The 22295-nt window shown below is 36.1% G+C and overlaps 1 protein-coding gene across 1 annotated transcript; it reads left to right on the top strand.

Moving 5' to 3' along the window:
* The first annotated feature begins 18668 nt into the window (after nt 1–18668).
* On the top strand, nt 18669–21214 carry LOC105637063 (GRAS family transcription factor). Its single transcript, XM_012220458.4, has 2 exons — nt 18669–18824; nt 18946–21214. Exon 2 carries the CDS (start codon nt 18975–18977, stop codon nt 20787–20789), a length of 1815 nt encoding a protein of 604 aa, XP_012075848.1. The 5' UTR covers nt 18669–18824; nt 18946–18974; the 3' UTR covers nt 20790–21214.
* Nucleotides 21215–22295: the final 1081 nt, after the last annotated feature.

Genomic DNA, 22295 nt, shown 5'->3' with positions numbered 1-22295 from the left:
TAACTCCTACAGCTGAATCTTCAACTCTTTTAGTTCTGCTGGTGCCATTCTGTAAGGTGCAATTGATACTGGTGCTGCTCCAGGATAAACATCTATGGTAAACTCCACTTCCCTCCTAGGTGGTAACCCTGGTAACTCTTCAGGAAATACGTCTGGATAATCACACACTGTTGGTATGTCTTGCACTTTTGACTTTTCTTTCTCTGCTTGTAATGCACATACCATGTATGCTTCACAACCCTTCTGAATTAATCTCTTTGCTGCCATGGCTGATATCACATTACTCAGAAAATTTCGCCGCTTCCCGACTACTGTAATCTCTTCCCTTGCTGGTGTATATAATGTCACCCTTTTCTTTGCACAATCAACTATAGCCTAATGTCTGGATAGCCAATCCATACCCAGAATAACATCAAATTCTCTAAATGGTAACTCCGTAAGATCTCCTAGAAACTCCTTTCCATGAATAACAACGGGACATCCTTTGACCACTGTATGGGTTTTTACTACATCTCCTAATGGATTAGTAACCAACATACCCCGACTCATATGTGCAACTGCTAACCCTTTTACCCAAGGTTTAGGTACGCTAATGTATGAATGTAATGACCCAGGATCAATTAAAGCATAAACTGTATGATCACATAAAGAAAACTCACCAACAATTACATCTGGAGCTTCCTCATCTTCCCTGGCTCGCATAGCATAGACCCTAGCTGGAACTTTGGTATCGGGTCGGTCCACGGTCTCTGATTGCTGTCTCTGCCCTCCGGAGGTCTCACCTCTACCTCTGCCTGCTATGAACTGTGTAGGAACTTTTGCTCTTTTAGGACAGTCCTTCTTCTGATGGTCTGATGCTCCGCATATCCAACATTTACCAGTCACTGTGAATACTCAAATTTTGAGGCTCAAAAATCCTGTTTCCCGGACTGCAAACAGTCCGGTCGGACCGGAGGCCATTCGAAAAGTTCACCGAAAGTATGCTAATATGGTACTTGAAATGTCCGGAAAATTACGAGGATCGCAGAACTGGTCCCGGAATATTTTTTGGAGGTGCAGAACTCCCAAAAAAGCCTTTTGAACGAAAAAAACTAGCAAGTGAACAGCAGCCGCCGTCCGCGCCCGCCGCCCACGCCCTCCGGCCTGTTTTTTCCTATAAAAACAGCCCCGAATCGACAGTTTGAGGCACTCAGTCTGTGTTGACGGACGCTCTCTTCTCTCCTACGCTCCTTGCGGTTCTTTTACTGCTTTTTCTGCATTTAGTGTAGGCTTTTATTACTCTGCTATTGTGATATTTGGTCACTTAATTAAATTAATTTTAATTAATATTCCCCAAACGAGGAGCTTAATCTGGAATTTTCAAACTGAAGCTAAGAAGCGGCCGCCGATTAACTCAAGTAATAACGAAACCCTGCCTATTTAATTTCAGCATTTTGTGCATATTCTCTTCTACTCCAAATTCTAATTAAACAACTGCATTCACACCATCGTCATTTTGGCAGCAAACTGCCTTAAGTAAATAAGTTTAGGCTAAAATGCCCGGTTAATCAATAATCGTCGTATTAATGCTTAACTCCGAATATATTGGCTAAAGTGCCTAGTTAATTAATAACTACGGTGTAATTGCCTTTATTTCGAACAGTTTGGCTAAAAGTTCAATTAATCAATAATTGTGGCTAAAAGCCTTAATCAATCACGTTTTTGGCAACAAATTGCCTACAGTTTAATCAATCCCGTTTTGGCAACAAATTGCCTACGGTTTAATCAATCGCTTTTGGCAACAAATTGCCTATGATTCAAATAACCACCTTTTGGCGACAAATCGCCCAAATATCACTTTTTCTTTGGTAATAAATTGCCTAAATTACATATCATCTTTTGGCACGAATGCCTTAATCAACCATTTTGGCGACAAATAGCCCAAACATCAATTTTTGGCAATAAATTGCCCAATCAAGCACCTTTTGGCAACAAATGCCTAAAACAAAAAATCAATCAATCTTTGGCAAAAATGCCTAAAAAATGCACCAAGCATACACACACTCATGCATGAAGCATACCCCTTCAAGATGCCTTTGAATAGGCTTTATCGAACTACGTCGGCTTTGATCTCTCATTCAAACGAGAGTACGTAGGCACGTTCAGGATTTAACCCCGGGCGGCAAGTTGAAATCATCAAAACATTTTATTGGTCCAATTGCATCAAATTACCTTGCACAGCATTCACACTTAGGTTAGCTAATCAGCATGACATAGTCTCGAGATCTACCTCGGGTTCGTAGATTGTGCCTTAAACTTTGGGATAATTAATCTAGACTTAGGTTAATTAAAATTGGAGTCATTTAGGGTTCTTTCCTAGTTTTCCCTTATAAAAATAAACTAGGTGGCGACTTCATAAAACACACACGTGAGCATACCTCGTTCTAGCATAATTTTGCCTTCGGGGGAGGGTTCACAGTCACCAGCCAACAATCTCCACCATGCCGTCTGCCACAATGCTCACAAGGTGGAAAAGTATAACCGGCTGACTCTGCACCTCTACTGGTACCTCTACCAATTCCTCTGCCTGAACCTTGACTACCACCGGCAGAACTAGCCACAACTGATACCGCTGGCGCGTTAGCACCCCTAGTTGTGCCTTGGCTAAAGGGAGGCCTAGAACCAGCTGAAATACTCGCACCCCTGAATCTCTTGCTCTCCGACTGATATGTATTGGGTGCACTCTGAGTCTGGTCTCTCTTCTGCTGAGACCGCTGGCGTCTGGTATGCTGACTGGCCTGAATTCGCTCTATCTCCTGAGCTGCCTCTACCAAAGCTGAGAACTCTCTGAATCAGGAAGCTACCACTCCCATCTGAATCTCATCATTCAGGCCTTCTTGGAACTTTTTACACCTCTCAGCCTCTGTAGCCACTATCCAGTCACCATACCTGCTAAGTCTGGTGAATTCTCTTTCATATTTTGCAACTGACATTCTGTTCTGCCTAAGGTATAAGAATTCCTTCCTTCTAGCATCAAGGTAAGCCTTTGTGATGAACTTTTTCTTGAATTCATCCAAAAAGAATTGCTAGGTACGCTGCTCTGCTGATACTCTCTACTGAACAGTATTCCACCATGTGTAAGCCTCATCTCTCAGCAATGACGTAGCACAAATCAACTTATCCTCTGGTGTACATTGTAACTGTTCCAGGACTCTCGACGTCCCATCTAACTAATACTCAGCTATTTCTGGACTGTCATCCTTGCTAGCTCTGAATTCTTTCGCACCGTATTTTCTAAGCTTTTCTAGTGGGGGCTTTCTTTCTCTTTCTACTACTATTGGTGCCTGAGGTACCACCCCTGCAATCTGTCTAAAAGTATCCGCAAGTTGTTTTAACAGCACCTCTTGACATGGTGCTACTGGAGCCTCACCCTCCACTGCTCTGGAGGCGTGTGACTCGCTCTCACCTTCCTGTGACATCCTCCTAAAAGAAGAACAACTGCTTAGTTCATCAGGGTAGTCATGGCATGTACACTATACTGACTTATGCATTCAAGCCCGGGGAAACTAACCTAGGGCTCTGATACCAAAATTTGTAACATCCCTTCCCGGTCCAACCGTAAACCCGAATGAACCGAACCGAGACGCTACAAACTGGTTGTACCTATGTCCTGTCATGCTGATATCATCACGTGTGCTGACTATAATATCATGCTGATGTTGTTTACATTAATAATGTGAATAATAGTTACAAGACATTATACTAGTTTTCAAATTGAAATGGGCCCAACTGTGTGCCCTGTACATGCCATGATAAGGATAAACAAAATCAAAATATCAAAATGAGTAGCTACCCTGAAGACTGAGTCGCTACCCTGAAGACTAAGTCTTCCACAGATGAACTGTAGCAGTTGTAAGCTGATTCTCTACGGTCCAGTCTCAAAACCTACGAGTTAAACAAATAACTCGCTGAGCAAATAAAGCTCAGTGGATATCTCAACTTATATAGAAACAAGTAAGCACATACATATGTAGCAATAAACACGTAAACACATATGGATAACTAAGCATGTAAGCACACATATCATGATACGTTCATTATACCTTGATTATCGTTCTTGCTGTTTATTATGTTGTATGACTTATGCAATGTTTAATCAATATAACTGTATGGCTCCATAAGGTTATAGTGAAACCAAAGTGATTAGAGGAACTGTATGAAACTGGATGAATACTGTATGACTGGGCTGCTATGGCCATTATGTAATCATATTCACTCAACGGCCTGTAGCTGGAGTACCAAACTGTATGGGGCGCAGATCTGCTATCCTATGTTGTGACATAGCCTTATCTACGTGGTTTTTACCTAACCTCAATGGAGCATAATATCGGTATGTCAATAGTATCAAACAAAAGCATATTAACGTCTTCATAACTTCATAAACCATATTGTTTACCTTGTTTCACATCAATTGCATGCTTGCATGTTGTTTTGGTACATGTTCTCATGTTGTCTTTTTGTTTTAAAATGATTGTAGGCATACAAGTTGAGCAAAGAAATAAAATTGCATAGAAAAAGAGGTCCAAAAGAGCATCAAAACATAAGTCGCGAGCGCGAGAAGCACACATGAGGGTCAGTGAGTTTACAGGCCAAATTCGCGAGTGCGCAATGAAATTCCCGAGCGCGAGAAGCACAAAATGAGAGTCAGAGAGTTTTCAGGCACAATTCGCGAGCTCGACATGAAATTCGCGAGCGCGCGTCGTGTTTTCCAGCCTGCGTAGTCTGTACTCTTTTAGTCATATCTCTCAATTTATAACTCCGATTTGGGTGATTCAAAAACCTATGTAAAGCTAACACATAGAGGAACAAATAACTATTCTATACTACTTCCTAATTCCATCATTAAATAGGGTCAAAATCAAGGTGAAGTTACTAGTTATTTTTCCAGCAAAACCTGTTTCAGCATAAACTCAATATCTACCTCATTTATTCAATTTCTCCCATGCTTTCTCACCATTTCCAGTCCTCTCACTCAAAATTAAGCAATATATTGTCTCATTATCAACACACCACACAAGTCCTCATGCAAAGAAAGTGATAAATGAAAAGAGATATCAAACCTTCACTCCAAAAAGCTTGAGCTCTTCTTTAGCTTCCTTTTTCTACTAACTTTGAACTCACTTCACCTATAAATAAGAATTCTTATGAATACTCTAAAAATATCACCAAATGATTCAAGTATGAAATTCAAGAAGGTTTACTTACTTGGATAGAAGAGAAGTTGAAGTTAAGACTTAACTACCATTAAAATCTTCACTACCATTAAAATTGAAAGGAAGGTGGAAAAGGAAAGGAAGAAGATGAAGAAAATGAAGATAAAGATGAAAATGGGAAAGTGACATGGAAATCACGGGTAGGCTCCCAAAATATCATTGATTGTGTGAAAAATTACCAAATGGTACCTCAATTGTCAAAAGGTTACAACTTAATACCTAAGCTTGATCTTTTAGTGCAAGTACATCCTAATCCTTATACTTTGATCTTTTTGTCTCATTCAATTAAGTTCACTTATAATCCCATTCTACCCCAACCGGGTTTGGTTCAGCCCGACTCAACTCGACTCTATGCAACGACTCGACTCAATAGGATGTCACAGTTTGGGTTTATTATGTTTTATTATTCACTAAGTTTTATACTCATTCCCATTGTATCTAAAATTTTAAGGAAGAAGCTCTTTATCCTTTTTTGACGAATAGTTTTTTCTCCTTCATTGACAGAGCCTTAATGTAAATTTTAACTACTTTTGCACTTCCTTTTTGTGTTAAGACTCTGCTTCTAAATTATGTATAAATAATCTAACTCTTGTAGTTACTTTAGGATTAGTTAGGTATGGATGGAAGAATTAGCTACTCGAATATTTTTGTATAAATCTAAAATATTTATTGGTTCTTATGAATGAACAAGTCCATATATTATGACTGTGACATCCTACTGAGTCGAGTCTTTGCATAGAGTCGAGTTGAGTCGGGCTGAACCAAACCCGGTTGGGGTAGAATGGGATTATAAGTGGACTTACTTGAATGAGAGAAAAAGATCAAAGTATAAGGGTTAGGATTTACTTGCACTAAAAGATCAAGCTTGGGTATTAAGTTGTAACCTGTTGACAATTGAGGTACCATTTAGGAAGTTTCACATAAAAATTCATTGATATTTTGATGTCCTACCCGTGATAACCATCTCACTTTCCCCTTTTCATCTTTATCTTCATCTTCTTCATCTCCTTCCTTTCCCTTCCTTTCTCCATCCATTTTCATGGTAGTTAAGCATTAAGGCAACCTCTATTTTCTCCAAGTAAGTAGAATTTCTTGAAGTTTTATGTTATTCAACCTCTAATTGAGTTATATTGTAGATAAGTTATAAGAATTCTGATGTGTATAGGAGAAGTGAGTTCAAAGTAGCAGACAAAGGAAGCTAAAGAAGAGCTCAAGCTTTTTGTAGTGAAGGTTTGATATCTCTTGTCATTTACCATTTTCTTTGCATGAGAACTTGTGTGGTGTGTTGCTAATGAGACACTATGTTGCTTAATGTTGAGTGAGAGGACTAAAAATGGTGAGAAAGCATGGGATGAAATGAATAAATGAAGTAAATAGTGAGTTTATGCTGACACAGGTTTTGTTGGAAAAAGAACCAGTAACTTCACCTTGTTTTTTGAACCTATTTAATGATGGAATTAGGAAGTGTCATAGAAGAGTTATTTGTTCCTCTATGTGTTAGCTTTACATGGGTTTTTGAATCACCCAAATCGAAGTTATAGATTGAGAGATATGACCAAAAGAGTACAGACTGCGCAGGCTGGAAAACACGTCGCGCGCTCGCGAATTTCATTGCGCGCTCGCGAATTTGGCCTGTAAACTCTCTGACTCTCATTTGGTGCTTTTCCCGCTCGTGACTTTCATTGCGCGCTCGTGAATTTGGCCTGTAAACTCACTGACTCTCATGTGTGCTTCTCGCGCTCGCGACTTTTCAAGGCGCGCTCGCGACTTGTGTTTTTATGCTCTTTTGGACTTCATTTTCTATGCAATTGTATTCCTTTGCTCAACTTGTATGCCTCCAATCATTTTAAAACAAAAAGACAACATTAGAACATGTATCAAAACAACATGCAAGCATGCAAATGATGTGAAACCAAGTAAACATTATGATTTATGAAGTTATGAAACCATTAATATGCTGTTGTGTTATACTATTGACATACCAACATTATGCTCCATTGAGGTTAGGTAGAAACCATGTAGATAAGGCTATGTCGCGACATAGGATAGCAGATCTGCACCCCATACAGTTTGGTACTCCGGCTACAAGCCGTTGAGTGGATATGATTATATATGGGCCATAGCAGCCAAGCATACAGTTTCATCCAGTTTCATCCAGTTTCATACAGTTTTTCTTATCACTTCGGTTTCACTGTAACCTTATGGAGCCATACAGATATCTTGACTTAACATTGCATGAATCATACAGTATAATAAACAGCAAGAAAGATCATCAAGGTAAAATGAAAGTATCATGATATGTGTGCTTATATGTGCCATATGTGTTTACATGGTTCTTTCTACACATGTATGTGCTTAATTGTTTCTTTCTATGTTGAGATATCCACTGAGCTTTATTTGCTCAGCGAGTTACCTGTTTAACTCGTAGGTTTTGAGACTGGACCGTAGAGAGTCGGCTTACAACTGCTGCAGTTCATCTGTAGAAGACTCAGTCTTCAGGGTAGCTACTCATTTTGATGTGTATCTTTTGTCTATCCTTTTCATGGCATGTATAGGGCACACAGTTGGGCCCATTTCATTTTGCAAACTAGTATCATGTCTTGTAAATATTAAGTACATTATTAATATAAACAGCATCAGCATGATATAAGAGTCTGTATCCATTATTATATCAGCATGACAGGCCATAAAGTCAACCAGTTTGTAGCGTCTCGATTCGGTTCATTCGGGTTAACGGGTGGACCAGGAAGGGATGTTACAATGACAATGTGGTTTGATGATGCCATGGATGAGCCCGATTATGATTATTGATTATGTTTGCATGTTTTGGGCCAGATATATGATTTCTATTTATTTTACTCTTATCCTTGGAATTTATATAGACAATAACACTTGTATATTTTATTACGAAATATGGTCTTGAGTTTCATAAGATATTTGCTTACGAAATATATGAGCCTTCTAAATGCTGTGGATGTGTGAACAGGTAAATTCATAATTGGGCATGATATTTGGACTTAGTAATTATTAGGCTTATTATGGGTCTCGGTGGCCTTATGCTTACATGGATCCTAGTGCCGATTCGCCTATGAAAACAAGTCGTGACATATATTAATGTCGAATTAGCTTAGATTAATACTTAAGTTAGGATTTGATTAATGCATAATTAACTTAGGCTAATGCCTAATTAGCTTAGATTAATGCTTAATTAGTTAGATTTCAATTAATTCATAATTAACTTACATTGAATTAATGCATAATTAAGCTAGATTAGAATAGTATTTGACTAAGTGGATGCTTAAGATAACCTTAAATAAATGCTTAGTTGCACACTTAGCCTTTAATCACCTACTTAAGTTTAGAGTTTAACTACATCCTTAGATTTGAATAACTACTTTCAAACTTAGATACATGCCTATAGTATAATACTTGAACCTATGTTTTATGCTTTAATACACACTTTTATGCTTTATCATGTTATGCTTGCAAATCCTAGTTCCTTAATATGTATGCTTTCAAAGTAAGATCCTTGACTTTTGATCTAACGTGAATATCACTTGAATATTGAGATATAGGAATTTGCTTGTTGTTTTGCATGTTGGGACTTTTACTTGTTGCCTTGCATGTTGCTTTGCTCCTACTTCTTTTCTTAAACTTTTGGTGACAAAAGTCAAATGATTTTTCAATTTAAACTTGATGACTAATGCTAAAAACACATCTCTTTTCAAAATATAGTGAGTAAAGTCAAAACCACTTTGTTTCTCAAACATGGCGACTAAAGCAAAACATGGCACTTTTCTTTCAAAATGGTAACTAAAGCCACTTTTTCACAAATATGGCAACTAAACTTGAGTTGCGAACTAAAACACAAAATCCTTTTTTTACCTTTTTTTCACCCTTCTTCTCTTTTCTTGCTATGTTTGGATTTGCTTACCCTATTTGTTTGATTTAGAAACATGTAATTACCCTAGAATCCCCAAATAGGGTTAAAGACAATACTCCTTATCTTTGTGATTCAATTTCCTTTATTCATCCTTTTACTTATTTTATGCATTTGATTAGGCAGATGCATGATTGCCTTATTTTATGCATGCTTTCTTTTAGTTATTTTATGCATTTCCTTTATGCTTGCCCTATAATCCTCTAAAGGGGCTAGAGACAATACTCCCTATTTTAATATTTGATTTCTTTATGCTTTCCTTTTATGCTTTCCATTTTCATCTTAAATTTTTTTTCTCATTCAATAAAGCATTAATATTTAGATTGTTTTAAAATAAAAAAACCTAATCCTTGAATCCTCTTTGCTTTTGATAATTAGTGCATTTTATCCATTTGGACCAATTTGCGGAGTCAAAATTAAGGTTTCTTTAGATTTTTTTCTTAAACTAAAAAATGTAAATAGCAACTCCTACTCAAAAGAAATAAATCAGATTAAATAGGTTTTCACGTCATGAACCTAACTCAAAATGAGTATTTTGATTCTATTCTCTAGCGGATTGAACTAAGAGCTTAGGTCAAAGCCTCACACCTAGCAATATTAAGAATTTTCTTACTATTCAAAGAAGACCTAGTATCGTTTACCTACCTACTATTATCTTCATTTTCCTGTACTCATGGTAGAGAGGAAGAAGAAGAGTCATAATTCCTTTCCATGATATAATGACTAGTTTGTTCTAGGCTTCTTTCCATAATTGCCAGGAAATTAGGACAACACAACCAAAAAGTAACAAGCTTAAAAGAAATTTTCTTTTTTCTAGAAAATTACCTTTAAATAAAAATTATGTACTCTACAAAAGCTATAATCGTCTAGAGAAAAATTTTGGTGATTCTGCTCTCATTCTTTTTTTTAACCTTGGACTTATTAAGAATGTTAATAGATCAAGACCATGAAAATAAAATCAAAAGTTTAAAGGACAGATGGTGTAGACCTGTAAATCTTGCTAGTATACAAATAAAAAAATTTCAAATTTCAAATGAAGACAAAAAGATATCATTAAAGAGATATTAAGATAAAAACCAAATAGGCATCCTCCCATGGGGCAAAGCCAAATTGTAAGACACATAGTAGATCAGTGTTACAGCATGAACTTAAATATTCGACTTAAAAGCTAGGAACAACAATATTAGCAAGATAAAAATTTAAATTTTCTACATATATGAATAATATTAGCGAGCTAAAAAGGAACCTTAGTTTCTCATGTAAATTGAGTAGGAAAGAGAGGTATCATGCATTCACTCAAGTATTAGTTTATGACCAAATACAAAAATAATAAACCCATCAAAATGAGCTAAAAATATCTACATTACAAAATAATTGATTTATTACAAAAAAAAAAAAAAAAAAATTGAGCCATTATAAGATTCACTAATTCTAGAAAGTAAATTAAAGATTTAGTTCATATAGAATCATAAAGAATGCCTTATTGTAGCCCAAGGAAAAAAGAAAAGTCTAGGGTTACAAAAGTAGAGAACAAAATAGGCCTCAACAACACTAGCCAAGATCCAAGTTTCAATGAAGAAGACAAAAGTTACGAGGAACATCTAGTACATCAAACCTAAAGATTCAATACCTAATGGAGACATCTATAAACAACCATACTAACAAGTATCAAACTAAAGATATTGTAGCTCGACACTAACTTGAACTATCCAGTAAAGTCCTACTCCTCAAATCAATACAGACTACGATAAATGGTCAAATAATAGTCAAAGCATGATTATTGACACTCTGAATAACCTTTGAAGGACACTATCCTAATCATGTTGTGATAATTCCATATCTATATAAAGGACTTCAACATATTCAATTAAACATTAAAGTGTTTGCTGGATTCCCTTTCTAAAGCTCAGATTCGCAAATATGTTCTTCCCGCTAGCCATCTTCATCATACTTCAATCTTGTATCAAATTTATACCGCACAATATATCAACAAGTATTAACTAATATATGATTAAATTTGGAATGTATATTTATTAATCTAAGTTCAATAAATTATTGTACACTTTAAGCTTAAATTACAGGCAATCAAAGAAAAAATCAAAAAGCTTTATTCTCTATTTTTTAAAAAAAAAAAGTATTCTCAAAATCTTAAAATAATAATCAACATTATTGATAAAATATTTTAATAAATCAACAAGTATTCTTTCAATAATATTTTACTTATCAACTTGCATTAATTTCCATATTATTTTTCATTAAAGAATAAAATTAATAAATTAATAAAATTTATTTCAATAACAAATGTCTGACTTCCTCTTTTCTCTCTAGTTTATTTAACCCTAAATTTTGTTTGGCACTGCCGTTGTTAATCAGCGGTAGCCTCTACTTTTTCTTTTTTTCTTCTCGCTCCTTATCTTTCATTCGTTTTTAATAAACTGAGATCTATTTTCTTTTTATAGATATGTTTTTTTCTTTGTTTTTTTGTTATTGTTGCTTTGTCTCCATATTTGGAGTTATTTTATGTTAGATTATTTTAATAATCTATGTGGCCCATGTAATTAAAGGGCTGGTTCTAATTAAGGTGGCCCAAAATGATGGTTATTGGGCTTAATGGAATGAGGACTAGTTAGGGTTTTAATACCCTTCCTCTGCCTTATAAAATAGATCGAGGAAATTAACAGCGTATGTGGATAATTCTCTGACCATTAACAAAGAACTTACAGACAGAAGGCCAGAGCGAAGAAACATAGATCTACTGTTACGATGAGAATCGAATTGTTGCAACGAGGTAATCAATGTTATGGATCAAGGTACGCTTCCGTTTATTGTGTAATTTTATCAAGCAAATTCTATGATTAATAAGATCTAGGCTATGCTAAAGTATATAACATGTGGTATCCGAGCCTATTCTTGTTCTAGGTTTGTTTGATAGATTTTTTTGTTTGGCTTAATTAATGGAAATTAATTTCGTATTATGAAGTTAATTTTAATCTGGTATAAACGAAGCCAAAATTATAGAAGTTGAAAAACTGTTTGTTTTCTTTATGCTTCATAAATTATTTTGCTGTGTTATTTATAAAAGAAAGGTTATGATATCTTATTGTATAATGTCATTAAAGTTTTGAGATCTTAATTCAATCTCATAAAGTTTAGCATAAATCAATGTTTAATGAATGGAAAACTTGTTAGTCACCAAAGTGGCCTTGTTTGGATCAGTTTAGACATTTGATTATGCGGCTTTCAATTGTTCATATTTGTGTGATGCCGTTAAATGACATGAAAGATAAAATTGAATAATTGAGATCATTGATTATAACGTTGTGAGGTTACCCAAAGGTAGACCATTAGTTATAATCAACGGCAATAAAGAGACATATCATTGTACTTAGTGAATATGAATGTATATCCAAAGATAACATGCATATTGTATGGAACATTATTGAATAATTAAGGAGTGAAAACATAACTGGATTTCAGAAAGGAGCACGGGCGTGCTGCAATAAGCACGAGCATGCTATGGACTCTAGAGAGCAGCACGGGGCGTGCTGTAATAAGCATGGGCGTGCTGTGGACTACACAGAACAGCACGGGTCGTGCTGTAATGAGCACGGGCGTGCTGAAATGAAGCACGGACGTGCACTGAGTTGCAGAGAGAAGCACAGGCGTGCTATAGTGAAGCACGGGTGTGTCACTGCTCTTGACTTGCATAAAGATTTGCAAGTTGCTCTACATCAATGAAAGTCTATTAAAGTATTTTCTTCTTAGCATCATTATTGATTAAAGCTATGAATTTAAGTATTACCCAAAGGTGAATTTAAATGCATAATTTAAGATTGTTATTTGTTTGAATCCATTTATGCTTTCTCAAAGTATTAACGTATGATATATGTATAATGTTGCAGCTTCTTCTAATATGTTCGTTATAGGCATTAGTTTGATTAAGGTCAATGGATTAAACTATGTTGATTGGTCTGAACAAATCCATTATCAGTTAGGAGTTTTGGAATTGGATCTGGCAGTAGTCTTTGAAAAGCTAGCAGTCATTACAGATACCAGTACTGAAGCTGACAAGTCCCATTATGAGGCTTGGGAGCAGTCTAATGGGCTGAGCTTGAACTTAATGAGGATGACAATGGCTGAAAATGTTAAGCCATCAATGCCCAGAACAGACAATGCTAGAGAGTACATGTTGAAAATTAAGCAATACTCCCAATCGGACATAGCTGACAAGTCCATTGTAGGATCCTTAATGAGTGAGCTAACGACCAAGAAGTTTGATTGGTCACAATCCATTCATGATCATGTGACTAGCATGCAGAATTTGGCAGCAAAATTGAAGTCGATGAGAATGGATGTGAGTGAATTCTTTTTAGTTCAATTTATTATTAACTCACTTCCTCTTGAGTTTGGTCAGTTCCAGGTGAATTACAACACCCTCAAGGAAAAATAGAACATTCAGGAAATCAAGGCCATTTTGATACAAGAGGAAGGGAGATTAAATAAATTAAAGGAACACTATGTCAATCTCACATTTCATAATGGAGCTAGTAGCAACGACAACAAATCAGGGAAGAAAGGCAAGAAAAGGGACAAAGCCCCAATGAAGGTCAATGAGGGCCAAATCTGTAAAGAGTTGAAGTACTACTTCTGTAGGAAGAATGGTCACTTCAAGAAGGATTATCCTAAAAGGAAGATTTGGTTCGAAAAGAAAAGTATATCTTATGTTTCAGTATGTTTTGAATCAAATCTTATCGAAGTGCCTAATAATACCTGGTGGTTAGATTCTGGTGCAACTACTCATGTGTCTCATATTATACAAGGATTCCTTTCAATCCAACCCATAAACGAAACTAAAAAGTTCCTGTATATGGGAAACAGAATAAAGGCACGAATAGAGGGAATTGGGACTTATAGATTGATCCTCAACACTGGTTGTTATCTGAATCTTGAAAAGTGTCTCTATGTTCCTGAATGTGCCAGAAATTTGGTTTCTGTAGGGAGGTTGGACGATATTGGTTTTAGTTTCAAGATTTGTAACGGTGTTTTTTCATTGTCAAACATAAGTACTATTATGGTTCTGGTACTTTGATTAATAGTTTGTATCGTTTTTATCTTGATGTTGAATTTATTGAATCCCTGTTTAATGTTAAGCACAATATAGGTAATAAACGTAGTGCACATAATGAATGTTCTGTTTTCTTGTGGCATCAAAGGCTAGGTCACATATCCAAAGAAAGGATTTTGAGGTTAGTGAAATGTGAAATCTTACCTCAATTGGATTTTACTAACTGGGACGTGTGTATAGATTGCATTAAAGGTAAGCAAACTAAGCACACATTAAAGAATCCAGCCAAAAGAAGCAGTGAATTACTTGATCTTATACACACTAATATATGTTGTCCTTTTGATGTTCCCTCTTGGGGCGGAGAAAAATATTTTATCACTTTTATCGATGATTTCTCACGGTATGGTTATTTTTATTTGTTGTATGAAAAGTCTCAATCAGTGAATATCCTTCAGATATTCATTAATGAGATAGAGAGACAGTTAAATAGAAAAGTTAAAGTTGTGAGATCTGATAGAGGTGGTGAATATTATGGTAAATTTGATGAAAATGGACAATGTCCAGGACCATTTGCAAAGTTCCTAGAAAGTCGTGGCATTTATATGCAATACACAATGCCGGGTACACCTCAATAGAATGGTGTAGCTAAAAGGCAGAATCGTACTCTTATGGAAATGGTTAGGAGTATGTTAAGCAATAGTATTGTACCTTTATTATTATGGATGCATGCATTAAAGACTGTTGCATACTTGCTTAATAGGGTTCCTAGTAAGGCAGTTCCTGAGACCCCTTATGAACTGTGGACAGGAAGGAAACCTAGTTTAAGGCATCTTTATGCTTGGGGTTGCCCAGCAGAAGTTAGGATATATAATCCACATAAAAAGAAGCTTGATGCTAGAACGATTAGTGGATTTTTCATAGGATATCCTGAAAAGTCAAAAGGGTACAGAATTTATTATCCTAACCATAGTACGAGAATTGTTGAGTCTGGTAAAGCTCGATTTTTTGAAAATGGCCAATTTAGTGAACTACGTAATGTGGATGTGCAAGAGATTCATATTAGAAGACCAACTCAGGTGTTCTCTCCTAATATCTCTTCTTTGGTTGTTGTTCCTCATGTTGTATCACGGTTTAACAACATGGTTGAACAGCAAACAACATTCTAAACCCACAAAATGAACATATAAATGATGAACCAGTTCATAATGAACAAGTCACGAATGAGCAAGTGGTTCCATAAGAAATAGCATTACGGAGGTCAAAAAGGTAAAGAAGGCCAGCTATTTTTAGTGATTATATGGTGTACTCACTTGAGCATGAATGTGAATTGAGCATCGAAAAGGATTCCGTCTCTTTCCAAAAAAGCCATAGAATGTGATAATTCTGAAAAGTGGTTTAATGCTATGAAAGAAGAGATGCAATCAATGAGTGATAATCAAGTCTGGGACTTAGTTGAGTTGCCTAAGTGTTCAAAATAAGTTGGTTGTAAATGGGTCTTCAAAACCAAATGGGACTCTAAGGGCAACATTGAAAGATATAAGGTCCAACTTGTTACTAAGGGTTACACTCAGAAGGATGGCATTGACTATAAAGAAAACTTTTCTCCAGTTTTCAAAAAGGACTCTTTAAGAATTATTTTGGCTTTGGTGCTCATTATGATCTAGAGCTTCACCAAATTGATGTAAAGACAGCCTTTCTTAATGGTGACTTAGATGAGGAAGTATATATGGACCAACCAGAGGGATTTGTGGTCACAGGAAAGAAAAATTTGGTGTGTAAGTTAAAGAAGTTAATATATGGACTGAAGCAAGCTTCCCATCAATGGTATCTTAAGTTCAATAACACCATCACTTCATATGGATTTATAAAAAACACTGTTGATTGGTGTATTTATATGAAGGTCAGTGGGAGCAAGTTCATTATGTTAGTTTCCTATATGTTGACGACATTCTTCTTACTGCGAATGATGTTGGGTTGTTACATGATGTAAAGGATTTTCTCTCTAAGAAATGAAAGATATGGGTGAGGCATCCTATGTAATAGGAATAGAAATATTCAGTAATAGATCACAAGGATTGTTAGGATTGTCTCAAAGAGCTTATGTTGACAAGGTATTAAAGAGATTTAGAATGGAAAAATGCTCCAGAGGAATAGTTCCAATTCAGAAAGGAGATAGGTTCAGCGAAATGCAATGTCCTAAGAATGATTTGGAAAGTAAAGAGATGGAGTCTTTTCCCTATGCCTCAGTAGTTGGGAGCTTAATATATATTCAAACATGTACTGGATCATATATTAGTTTCGTTGTAGGAATGTTAGGGCGATATCAAAGTAATCCCGGGATGGACCATTAGAAAGCTGCGAAGAAATTACCTAGGTATTTACAAAGCACTAAGGATCATATACTCACCTATAGAAAGTCCAATCATCTAGAAGTGGTGGGATACTCGGATTCAGACTATGCCGGTTGTGTAGATTCGAGAAAATCTACATTTGGCTACTTGTTTCTCCTAGCTGGAGGAGCAGTTTCATGAAAAAGCGGAAAGCAGTTTGTCATTGCTACTTCCATAATGGAGGCCGAATTTGCGGCATGCTTTGAGGCCACTGTTCACGCATTGTGGTTGTGGAACTTTGTCTGAGGTCTAGGTATTGTCGATAGTATAACTAGACCGTTGAGAATTTATTGTGATAATTCCGCAGCTATTTTCTTCTCTAAGAACGATAAGTATTCTAAGGGTGCAAAGCACATGGATTTAAAGTACCTATCTGTAAAAGAAGAAGTGCAAAAACACAAGGTGTCAATTGAGCATATCGTTACTGATCTGATGATAGCGGATCCGCTAACTCAAGGCTTGTCGCCCAGAATCTTCACTGGCCATGTTCATAAGATGAGCATTATAGATAAGTCCTTGTTAGCATGATGTTCAGACTTGTACATGTATATATACACATATGGTTATTTTGCTCATATTATTGTGACACTTGGGAATTCAATTAAAGATGTGTTTTTGCTTATTTATGTGTTATCCACATTATAGATGTATACAATAATGGTTTGAGTGAGATAACAATAATGTTTGATTGTAACAATGTATTGTTTGTTGAATCATTTCTCGATTAAAGTTCTTATGAATTGAGATGGTCTGTGATGTATGGAAGGAATCATGTTGATTAGTGACTTGTGACCGCCATAATCTGATCACTTCAATTCTAATTAAGTTGACATGATAAATTCAAGAAATGCATATGGGTCGAGTGGTAGATTATTGTAATAATCTATGTGGCCCATGTAATCAAAGGGCTGATTTTAATTAAGGTGGTCTAAAATGATGGTTATTGGGCTTAATGGAATGAGGACCAATTAAGGTTTTAATACCCTTCCTCTGCCTTATAAAATAAACCAAGAAAATCAACAGCGTATGTTAAAAGAGAGTGACGGCTACCTCAAATATATAGCGGTGATGGGTTGTTTGAGAGAACATGAAAAGATAACTCCCATTGCTGTGGATAATTCTCTCACCATTAATAGAGAACTTACAGGCAGAAGGTCAGGGTGAAGAAACATAGATCTACTGTTACGGTGATAATCGAATTGTTGTAACGAGGTAATCAATAGCTATGGATCAAGGTACGCTTCTGTTTATTGTGTAATTTTATTAAAAAAATTCTATGAACAATAAGATCTAGGCTATATTAAAGTATATAACATTTTATTCTTTCTTTCGTGAAGGTTTACTTCCTTCTTTGTAAAGGTTTATTCTTAACAAGGTATGATATTTAATTTTATTTGATTGGAAAATTTAGATCTTGGTTTGTTGATATGTATCATCAATCAATGGAACCTAGTAGTGCGGCATATTCCTCCATTGATGATATTAACGCATAGTGGCTTGAACTCATCCGTGTACGTCACACGCAATAAGTTTTTGGAAAAGTAATCCAAGCATAGAAAATGAGAAAAAGTTATTTTATCATCCAAATCAATAAAAGAACCGGTTGCTACTATAAAGATTTATATCGGTCAATGTTATCTTTAAGCGGAAAAATCCAATATTATTTCCTTTAATTTTAGTTTTATTACTCAAAAGAATATAGATAATTCTTTTGTTGTTTAAAATATCAACGAATTTACTATTAATTATGATAGTAAATTTATGTCCAGTCTAATTGAATATTTATAATACTTAATTTTATTATTAATGAATTATATTTAAAAAAAAATTTCAATAACAAATGCTATTTTGTTTTTTAATTTTCATAACTTAATACATCACCACGGTGCAGACAAGGAAACACTGTGCAGTACACAAGTTCCCATCAGTTGCTGTTTTCACTAATTTTATTTTCCCTTTTTAAATGAAGAAAGTGGGGCCCATTCTTCATTTGGATGGACTTTAATCGGTGTTTGTCCCTCCGTATAGTCTTACTTGAACTTTCGTTCTTTAATTAAAGATCTACACTACTCAGAGTCTCTCTCTCTCTCTCTCTCTCTCTCTCTCTCTCTGTATTCTGGCTCAAGCTTAATCCCAGTTGTAACTCTTGATTCCGTTGTGTCTGGGTCTTAAGTAGTGTATGTACTCTCTCCTTTTCTCTCTAAAGCTCTATACCATTTTTCACTACTCAAACTCTCACTCTATTTACTGACTGATAATGTTTGTTTTTTATTTCTGGGTGGGATTATGTGAGTGCAGTTAATTTTCCGGCGAGATTTGGCCGGAGAATGGCATATATGTGCGCAGACAGTGGAAATCTAATGGCAATAGCCCAACAAGTGATCAAGCAAAAGCAGCAGCAAGAGCAACAACAGCAACACCATCACCACCAGCAACAACTTTTAGGCCTAAATTCTTTCCCTTTGAATCCTTGGCCTGCTTCAATTTCTGCAAATCCTAATCTTGGTTATGCTGGGCTTACCGGTAGTGGTTTCACAGAGCCGTTTCAGGTTTCCGGCGGCGGAGATACCGGAGAACCGGGGTTTCAGTTTCCACAGATGGAGCATCACTCTAGTGGATTCAGATTTTCGGATTTTGGCGGTGGGGCTGGTGGCGAGTTCGACTCAGATGAGTGGATGGACAGTTTGATAGGTGGAGGAGACTCAACGGATAGTTCGAATCTGCCTTCTGGTTGTGACGCGTGGCAAAACAATGCTGATTTTGGTCTCTACGGCCCTGATCCGTTTACCGCTTGCCCAACTCGTCTTAGCGTGGCTTGCTCTCCGCCGTCCGATCTCAACCGAGTCATCTTCACAACCGAAACCCAGAAAAGCCCTAACCTGGTCACGGCTTGGGCTCCATCTCCACCAACTCTTCCTCCGCAAGCGGTGCTGAAAGACACAAAGCCAGCTAACCCACCTCCACAATCCACTCTCAGAAACGACGCTGTTGGTGTATCTTGTAGTTCGCCGGAAATCGAGTCAGCACCAGAGCTCTTAAAAGCTTTGCTCGAGTGTGCTCAACTAGCTGAGTCAGAACCAGAGAAAGCTGTGAAATCGCTGATTAAGATAAGAGAATCGGTATCTGAACATGGAGATCCAACTGAAAGAGTTGCTTTTTACTTCACTGAAGCTTTATACAGCAGAGTTTCTCTACAAGCAGAGAAAAGCTTGACTATGTTTGAAACGACATGCGAGGATTTTACTCTCTCTTACAAAGCTTTAAACGACGCTTGTCCTTACTCAAAATTCGCTCATTTAACAGCTAACCAAGCTATTCTAGAGGCTACAGATGGAGCAAGCAAGATTCACATAGTGGATTTTGGAATCGTTCAAGGAGTTCAATGGGCTGCCCTGTTACAAGCTCTGGCCACTCGTTCTACCGGAAAACCTGCAAGAATTCGGATCTCCGGTATACCCGCTCCAGTTGTGGGTAAATCGCCGGGCGCTTCTCTCCTCGCTACCGGTAACAGACTTCGCGATTTTTCAAAGCTCCTAGATTTGAACTTTGAATTCGAGCCAATTCTGACTCCAATCCAAGAATTGGACGAATCCAGTTTTGGGGTCGACCCAGATGAGGTTTTAGCCGTCAATTTCATGCTTCAATTATATAATTTATTGGATGAAACGCCAGTTGCTGTAGAGACTGCACTAAGAATGGCCAAATCATTGAATCCAAAGATCGTCACTCTAGGCGAGTATGAAGCGAGTTTGAATCAGATTGGATATTTGGACCGATTCAAAAACGCTTTGAGATACTACTCGGCTGTGTTTGAATCGCTTGAGCCAAACTTAAACAGGGACTCAACTGAAAGGCTCCAAGTTGAGAGATTGTTATTGGGTCGCAGAATTGCTGGTGTCATTGGGCCAGAGGAAGCAGGAACAAGAAGAGAACGTATGGAGGATAAAGAACAATGGAAGATTTTGATGGAAAGGTGTGGGTTTGAATCAGTTGCACTAAGCCATTACGCGATGAGTCAAGCTAAGATACTGTTATGGAACTACAATTACAGTTCACTGTATTCTCTGATAGAGTCTCAACCTGGGTTTCTATGTTTAGCCTGGAATCATGTGCCTCTGCTTACCGTTTCTTCATGGCGTTGATGGGTTAGCTTGGCTTGGTACTTGTTTTCCACCTGGTAATTTTTCTCCGGTGTGGAACAGAACAAATTTAGTGCCTATAAACGCCATTGATGGGTGCTTCTTGACCGGATACATGAAACCAGTCTTGGCCTAGTTGTAATTGGTTATTCTTAACTGCAATTATTATGGATTTAGAAATTAATTACTTAGCTGTTAGTCTGAGTTTGGCCTTTTAGATATTTGGTGTTCTTTTTTAATCATTATTTTTATTATTGGCTTTCATGGTTTTTTTATCTTTTGTTTTTTGAAACCTTTGAGTATGACAAATTGTAAAAAAAAAATAGGGAAATGAAATTCGTGGAAGCAAAGTAAAGTTTCTTTCCCTGAAGTGTCTCTGTAAGTCTGTACATAAATTTGAATTTCTGATATGGGATTTTATTTTAGTATTCTTTTCTGTCTGAAGTAGACTCTAGGTATTAGTGTGCATGTGCAAGAGCGTTTTGTTTTTTAACCTGATGACGCCATTTTTTTCTTCTTTGTTTTCTTTTTCAAAATAATTTATTTGTATTCTTAAAAATATTTTTTAAATAAATACTTTTTTATTATTCAATGGTAATGTCTAAACTAGGGTTTCAAAACGGGGGGGTTAACGTTGGGTTCGATACGGATTTGGGGGTTAACGTTGGATTCAATACGGATTTGTTTAACACATGACACGATCAGAGTGTTAAATTTCTCAACATGAACACGAAACAAAAATTAGACAGATGACATGAATAAGAGACTTATAACCTGTCTAATATTATAAACAGATTAAGTGGGTCATATTGATCCGTATACGATCCGTGTAACCCGCCTAATATCATAAACAGGTTAAGTGAATCGCGTTGAGGATCGTGTTGACCTGTATATGACTCACTTAAATTGCTTATGATATTTTTAAATTTTAACTTATTTAAATCAAATCATGTTTAAAAATAAATTTTATATATAAAATGTATAGATTCTCTAAAATTCATAACTAAAATAACAAAAAATTAATACAACAATAAATTTTAAATAGTGTTTAGTTGGGTATTTATAAATAAACAGATCACTCGCTTAACCTGTAACACGACACGTTTATATTCATATCATAAATCAGTGATCCGTTTATGATATGAACTCGTTTAACATCAACCCTAAATATTTATTTTGCGTGTTAGACGAATCATGTTCGCATGTCAATGATCCATTTTGACACTCCTAATGTTTGAAATTAATTAAACCTATTCTCATTTTTATTTCTAAAATATTACTTTTTGAAAGTACTTTTAAATAATTTTCCCTCAAAAAAATCTTTTTAAATAATTAATTTTTTATTATTTGTTTGAAATATCAAAATTTAGTTAAACATTAAAATATAATTTGTGTTATTATAAAAATATTTTGAATCGTAAAAATTTCATAGTTTAAAATTTTATTGTTGAATACTAAATTACATAAAAATGTAAAATGTTGGAGACCAAAAGAATTTTTCAAAATCTG

This window comes from Jatropha curcas, chromosome 4 (assembly GCF_041381405.1).
Source record: "Jatropha curcas cultivar XTBG-Jc1 chromosome 4, XTBG_Jcur_1.0, whole genome shotgun sequence".
Taxonomy (NCBI): Eukaryota; Viridiplantae; Streptophyta; class Magnoliopsida; order Malpighiales; family Euphorbiaceae; genus Jatropha; species Jatropha curcas.
This window is presented reverse-complemented; position numbering and strand designations above follow the sequence as displayed.

Excerpts from the sequence above, each read along its gene's own strand:
- LOC105637063 (XM_012220458.4), top strand. The coding sequence starts at position 18,975 with ATGGCATATATGTGCGCAGACAGTGGAAATCTAATGGCAATAGCCCAA.